The 7,646-nt window shown below is 43.6% G+C and overlaps 1 protein-coding gene across 1 annotated transcript; it reads left to right on the top strand.

Annotated features, from left to right (window-relative positions):
- Nucleotides 1–1,032: 1,032 nt before the first annotated feature.
- Nucleotides 1,033–2,650, top strand: LOC135903816 (uncharacterized). Its single transcript, XM_065434234.1, has 2 exons — nt 1,033–1,613; nt 2,262–2,650. The coding sequence occupies exons 1-2, from the start codon at nt 1,240–1,242 to the stop codon at nt 2,413–2,415; spliced, it is 528 nt and encodes a 175-aa protein (XP_065290306.1). The 5' UTR covers nt 1,033–1,239; the 3' UTR covers nt 2,416–2,650.
- The last annotated feature ends 4,996 nt before the right edge of the window (nt 2,651–7,646 follow it).

Here is a 7,646-nt window from a genome sequence, read left to right as displayed (position 1 = left end):
AAACCGCTCTCTTTCTGTCTGTTAACGTTATGCCTAGCAATCTTCGTTTACTTCGTTTTCGTAATTAGATTTGCGTGCACCTTAAAGAACCCCAGGGGGACAAAATAAATCCGGTGTCCCCCAAAACTGTGTGCCTCATAATCAGATCGTAGTTATGGCACTTTAAAACCATAGAATATAATTATTTAAATTTTAAGACAGGCTATGCGGCGTTTTTCTGGCAAGGAGCAGAGTTAGAGTGTCGGATAGCACCGGTGCATAAAAATAAAAGCTTTAGCTCGGAAGCTCCTATTTTTGCGTGGGAACGGATAAATAATTTTTCCCCAGTAACCGCTATACTGAGTTTTATGAGGTTTGTTGCACTTAAAAGAAAATAAGTTTTATTTAGTGACTGTAGGAAGTCGTTCTTTTATTTAGGCCGTCAATAAAAATAATAATTTAAAGTTGCAGAATTCCAATAAAACTGAACTATCAAGTTTACAACTTTACAGCTCAGGAATGAAAACAAATACTACGATTCTGTGAACTCAATAGTAAATTTAAAGTGGAAATTATTGATGTTTTTAACACCGCTCTGACAAGTACCACTAAATTGTGGTACTTTCGCAAACCTTGTAACAATTTCACTGAAGCCGCAAATTCACACATCAAGTTTCATCACTTTAAATGCTCTAACGCACGCAGCTTAAAAAGCTGCGAGATCTGTTTTCGGCCCGGAGTTACAGATGTGTAAGCTTAATGGTTCAGTCTTTTATACTTGCCAATTTTCAAGAATTTTCGGAAAAAGCTCCAGTCCCTAAATTAAATCCAACTTCTCAGAGTCGCTATAATTTAGCCTTTTCTCACAAATACCAGGAATTTCATTCAAGGAGGTCCAGCGTTTGTCTCTCATAAAAGCGTTTATGCATTTTACATGTATTTGAATAGGGAAATGTCAGTTGGTTCCGAGCTGACGCTTCCTCTTAACATTGTAACGATGTGCAGTTATAGTCTACGGATCGAAGCGCAGATGATCTTGCTGGTTGATTTGTCATAAGGGTACAGTGGGGTCTTGGAAATTCGGTGCTCTTCGGCAGCACACGCAGCACCGGACTTATAATCGCAGACCCGAAACGTGAAAGCATCAGTGTCATTGGCGACTGAGACAATCGATTCGGTCATTGCAGACGTGGCAAAAGAAGGCGGCTGCCCCAAGGTGACTAAGCGGGCCAGCACTTCAGCGTCCGCGCCTCCTGGAACATGCTGCTTCTCTGGATTTCTCTCCTCCTACTGTGGCATCCCGGTTCGAGCGAGCACACGTTCCCGTTCTTCGGCTCAGTGACAGTCATGCCGGCACTGAAGACGCTGGTGCCGACGGGAACCCCACTGATCGGCTCCAATATCGGCGTTGCAATACCCTTCGAGGTCGTTGTGCCAGACCCGGGAAAGCTGATGGTCAACATGCGCTCACTGGAGCCCGGACACGACCGATGGGCGCTGTATCGGGGCCTCTCGTGGTTGATGCGTCGTTTCGGACTGGACGGCGAGGCATGCGTCAAGAGGTCGCTGTGCGAAGTCGCCTCCATGCCCAGGATTCCAGGCCTGCTGGGAGACGTTGTAGAAGCGCTATTCACGTAAGTCACTTGGTCAAGGCTTTGAACACGTTAAGTGCTTCTATGCGTGTTTCATGTACGCGCATCAGCTGTTGCTAGCGCAATGCGTTGTAGCAGGGCCGATGGATTGAAGGGACACGGATACCATCGAAGACGAGCAAGGCTATCAGTTAAGACACATGTTGGCAGATATTAGGCTTGTGCAAGACTTTACTAAATGCGAGCTAGAGCAGTTAAAGTCGGGCGTTGTGCATAGATAAGATTAATCTGTCATAATCTGTCAGCCTCGTGCTAGCCCTTCCGCAACTTAAATCGCGCTTTCTTGCGTTGAATATCTGATTTAAAATCAAAGTAGTGCTCATCTATGGTCAGGATACCTTTAGTTCGCATAAAGAGACGTCATTAGGCAAAAACTGTATTGCGGTATCGCTTCCACAATTTCAGGAATTTTCCCGATATTTCTCAACTTATGCGATTGCTACAGTGTAATGCGACACAGCGCTAAACCATCGTTAAATCTTTACAAAGAAGTAAACTGATGCATAAAACCATACGGCCGTTTATTAAGACGACTGCATTGACAGGAGCCAACATCCTTGCTACCATTTGACAAAAGCTACTGTCGGTCACTAAAAATCCTCCAAGCCACGCCGTTCTTTGTGTCTGCAGGATACCCAAGGACCATCACAACCTCTCAGTTCTGGACGATTACTACAAGGCGTCCAAGCGGGGTCGTACTCTTGGAGAGTGTGACGTCGGCTACTCCCAGTGTCCCGTCTCTCTATACGAACTGCCAAACTACGCACACGTTCGGTGGCTCTGATCCTTATAGTTCACTAGGACAAATTGCTTTGTTTCGTTTTGATGGCTGGCATATGCTAGCCAAACGTTTGGTGTTTGTGCTGTGATTTTCTTATATTTTACAGGATTTTAGGTTCGTAACCTAGTACTGTCAGTGTGGGTGTCTGTCTCCGTTGCATTTTCTGAAACAAGCTTTGCTGCTCATTAACGCAGCTTACGACAAGCACTCTTCACGGGGCACCACTAAGCTTCCCGAAGTTCATGCGACACAATATTAAAGACAAAACAATATTCTGTATTTTTTCAGGTTTAGTCACACCGTAGCCAAAAATATATCCGAGGGGACGAGTATGCCGGAGTTTCTCGATATGGACACCTCTGAGGAAGCGTTTTAGTCCTGCTTTCATGGGTCGTTAACTATATGCATGACTTTGTGTAAATGCGTACCAACACTATAACTGTGTTGTAACCGTTATAACTGTGACAGCATTTCATGGTATCAAACAGATTTTACACGCTGAGTATGTTATAGGCGTACTAGCGTATTTGTCTAGTGAACGACGTGAAAGGGTACACCAGCATCGGTAAGCGACATTTTGTTCCGTTTCGTTATACCAAAGCGTATGATACCTACTGCAGTGAGCGGCTAAGTTCAGCCTAACCTTTCTCGCAAACATGCGAGTGCGACGTGGTCACCACGAAGGTTTTCGTTCACACCCCTCCATTTTTTTTTTTGCCTAGGAAAGTTGCGCAAGAATTTCGCTGCGGCATTCTAGCTGGACATCACCCGCCACTTGACTTCGCCATCAGCGTTGTTGCTTCGGTAATGAAATACTTCGATTAGAAATGAAGCATTTCTAAATCAAATCGATAAGTTTTGAAACTAATACTTAAGTTCGAAAGACGACTGTTCGATTTGTTATAGTTCTTGAAAATACTAACATTACTTATTTATAATTGTAACGCACGCCTCCATACCATACTGCAGTTCACATTGTATGCGAGCAATACACTACTTAAGATTGCCTTTTTCGCCGGCAATAACAACCATCGGCGTACAAAATATCTGACTGGAAAGGCTCACAGGCTAGATGGCTAGGGGAGGAACTATGGTGATTTCAGGTATTGCTTGCATTTAACTCCGATCTACACTGCTTGTTACTCTCACCGCAGACTGCAGAACGTGATATCGTCAAGTATATACCTATTCTTGGATTGTAGCGCGAAATGACACACACACAGACTAGAAGAAGACAGGACGAGCCCTAACTCTCAACTAAATCTTTATTGAAACTATCAACAAATATATGATTGAGAGCAAATACTGCAGCATACGAACATGACAAGGTCTAAAGACTATGAGTTAAACACATCAAGAGGTAGGGAAGCAAAAAAAAATAGCAAAGGGCACTGCTTGAGAGTGACACACGTGCTGAGAAGATATTGAAATTCGCTAAGAGAGATATTGATGCATGGCTAACACAAGTCGCGCTCCTAATATTTTGATGTGAAATGCCTCAATTATTTCCCGTGTAGTTTGTCGTTTGTGTCTTGAAAAGACTTTTGTGCCTTCAAACAAAGGTTTACAACCACAATTGAAAGAATGCGACCTAGATGTGAAGCATTATGGTTGTTTAGTGATTGTGTTCTTTTAGTCTGAGATTGATACACCCGCCGCTCTGTCCAATGTAAGCGTTCCCGCACTTGAGTGGAATATGACAAACTATGCCAGTGTTACATGGCACTAAAGGGGTCCCATGCCTAACGCCGCATTATTTTTTTCTTCTTTTGCCCCCGTGTTCAAGTTTCCTATATATCATAGGGAACATCATATACAATTTTCAGCGGGAAGGGAAACCTGTATTGACGTCATATCTACTGGCCACGTTTCGTAGACCGTGTGACAGTCTATGTAGTACATAGGGCACCACCGCAAACCTTTTTTCCTTTTTCTGTTTTGCTTGTTTCTCGGTAGCACTTTTTACCCATTCCAAAGCTTTTCACAGGTTAGTGATAACAAATGAACAGTCTATGATGGGCCCTATGATAAATAGGAAACTTGAACAGGGGGGCAAAAGAAGAAACAATGATTGCGGCGTTCGGCATGTGTCCCCTTTAGTGCCTTGTAAAATTGGCATATTTTATCAGATTCCACTCATGTGCGGGAAAGCTTACATTGGACATAGCGGCAGGTTTATCAATATCAGACTAAAAGAACACAAGCAATCACTTAACAGCCCTAATGCTTCACATCTAGGTCGCATTCTTTCAATTGTGGTTGTAAACCTTTGTTCGAAGACGCAAAAGTCCTTTCAAGACACAAATGCAAAACTACACGGGAAATAATTGAGGCATTTCGCATTAACAGATTAGGAGAGACTTGTGTTAGCCACGCATCAATATATCTGTTAGAAAGCGAATTTCAATATTTTCTCAGCACGTGTGTCAATCTCAAGTAGTGCCTTTTGTTGTTGTTTCTTTGGCTTCCCTACCTCTTGATATGTTTAACTGATAGTCTTTAGACGTTGTCATGTTCATATCCTTGCGGTATTTGCAATCAGTTATATATATGTTGATAGTTCCAATAAATATTTAGTTGAGAGTTAGCGCTCGTCCTGTCCTATTCTAGTCTGCGTGTGTCTGTCACTTCGCACTACGATCCAAGAATATGTTACCGTACCAACTCACCTAACTTTCTATCCTTTTGCAAGTATATACGTAGTCTGAACCTTTGTTTTGTTGGCCGCTTTATTTTTTTCGCAGCGTGCTTGCTGTGTCGGCCTCGGTAGCAATCTGGAATGTTCCACGTGGGGATTGCATGCACTGTATGCATGCTGTCGTGCTGCATGTGTAGGAGCAAGCGGCTCATCTGCTAGGCGCACCGCTACTCGCTTAGCTAGGTCAGCAGCTGGCGCCTCTGCATGGCATGCAGCCTACAGGTCGCGCAAAAGGAAGTTGGTTAAACTGTGATTGCTGCTGCGGCTGCAAAGGAGCGCTGAGATACTAATTCGTCAAAGAGCCGAACGCTCACACCAATTTCCACTGAAGAGAGACACGTGCTCTTTGAACGTGCAATTTGTGAGATACGGATTTCACAGTCATACGTCCTTTTATTTTATGGGAAGGTGGGGGGGGGGGGGGGGGGGCGAGGGATTGTGGTCTTATGCTCGGTTAAATAAATCGAACTTTATTCAGGCAATGCGAAAACAATTAATGCATTATTGGTCGAAAAATTCTGCAACAAAGCTAAGCAGGAAGTATGCCGGTACTATGTCTTTCGGATCTACAATATGCAATGAGACTTGGCGTTGAGTCAGTTTACCGTTCTTATCTACGTCGGTCCCAATGCTTAATATACCACCAAGCCTATAGCTGTTTCATGGGGAGCGAAGACAGGAATATTATCTAGGAATAACCAAGTTCGACGGGCGCACCAGTTTCGAACTTGAACTTTCCCAACAGCAACTTTCATGGAGTTATACAAAGGCGGCTTCTCTACACACCTTCATTTTCTGTGACTTGGTGGCAAAGCATATAGTCACATAACAAGCTCTCACGGGGATTTCGGTATTCTGCCACCTGGACTGTGTCCGCTCCCTACGTACTAGCACAGTCCTTCCATGTTTTTCTGGTCACGAAACTCCGCCGTCACGCTATGGGAGAGGTTCATATACTGCCCAAAAATGCCGCGACGCGGCGCCACTGTGCCACAGAGGGCATCGTTCGCGTACCGAAACGCGTGCGCTGTGCGAGGCGAGCCGAGTGATCGGGTGCGTTCTGTGCATTTGCTGCGTAATTTTTCGAGTGCTGGGCTGTTTAGTTGAAGTGGCGGGGTGGGACAACGATGCTGAACACGTGTTGCAAGTAACTGCTGAAGAAGTAGAATGGTGGTATCTCTAACAAGCCATTTAAAAAAAATTGCTGTATTTGTGATGCGGCTACTTGTGTTCGTTTGAGAGTTGTTTTGCCATGTGTTATAAAATGCTTATGTTTTAGACTTTCTTGTTGTTAGAAACAATCGATTATGCATTCTGTATTTATTGCCATTCGTTTGCTCGTGTTTGTTTCCTGCCCCCCAATGCATATCTCTCACGTTTGATGTTATTTCTTTATGCTTATTATATCAGTGTCATGCTTTTAACATACTTCTTGCATTGTGAATGGTGGACCATTCGTGACCGGACGCCTCCGTGCTGTCTGTATTTCTGTCCGCTTATTTTAATGATAAATGAATGATCGTGCTTGTATGTTGTTTTTGCACCAACACGTCTTATTTCCTTTCTTAATCGAATTATAAAGTTTTTAACATATTGTAAATAGTTGCGCATTAAGAACCAAAATACCTAGTCTTGTCGTTTCTGCGTCGAAACCACGAGCAGCGTGAATAAGTGCTGGGCTTACTGACGCTTCTAAACAGCTGTTTGCTAAGGCAATTGCCTAATTACAATACAGCTAGTTTCAACTGCGCAGGTCCTAACACTTTACGTTCGCCTCAATCCGTTGCTAAAAGCCGCACCGAAGACATTTAGTAGCGAAGTTTGTCTTGTTATAATCCTACCTAAATCTGATTCAGAAATGGCATCGCTTTGCAGAGAAATATTAAGCGCACGGAGCAGCTCAATTTCCTTTTCTTTGTCATTAAGTATTCTACGGTAGCAGCCCTTTGCAATAACAATTTCATTTTTTTGATCTCCTTATAAGATACTGCCCACAGACACAGTCCTTCTCTGCCACAGTTAAACAGAAAGTGAACAGCTGTGCTCGGCGAACAATCTCGCGCTATGCGCAACGAGGAGTTGGCGCTTACTTACTGGTAAGCGGCGGTGCAACAGCCCATATGTTTGCGTCTGGTGAAAAGTGGGACCACTGGCGCTTTGTTGCGAATGCACGGAGTTTAATCTCAGCCAAATATTAAAAAGCGGAGACCACCAAAGTGCTGAGGCGAACGGCGATGATGTAGAAATGTGAGCCGAGACCAGCCGGCCGTGTACAGCGGACGCATTTCGACGGGGGCGAAAGGCAAAACACCAGTTTATTTAAATTCAGGTGCATTTTAAAGACATTTAGTAGCGAAGTCTGTCTTGCATTACTCCTACCTAAATCTAATTCAGAAATTGCATCGCTTTGCAGACCTTTAGGTGCATTTAAAGACATTTAGTAGCGAAGTTTGTCTTGCATTAATCCTACATAAATCTCATTCGGACGTTTATTAACGTTTATTTAAATTCAGGTGCACTTTAAAGGATCCCAGGT

The sequence above is a fragment of the Dermacentor albipictus genome, chromosome 4 (genome assembly GCF_038994185.2).
Source record: "Dermacentor albipictus isolate Rhodes 1998 colony chromosome 4, USDA_Dalb.pri_finalv2, whole genome shotgun sequence".
NCBI lineage: Eukaryota > Metazoa > Arthropoda > Arachnida > Ixodida > Ixodidae > Dermacentor > Dermacentor albipictus.
Note: the sequence above shows the minus strand (reverse complement) of the source record. Positions and strands in the feature narration are given on the sequence as shown.

Bases quoted from the DNA above. Each gene is read 5' to 3' on its own strand.
- LOC135903816 (XM_065434234.1), top strand. From the start codon at position 1,240: ATGCTGCTTCTCTGGATTTCTCTCCTCCTACTGTGGCATCCCGGTTCG. The intron at 1,614-2,261 runs GTAAGTCACTTG...TTGTGTCTGCAG, and splicing joins GTTGTAGAAGCGCTATTCAC to GATACCCAAGGACCATCACA.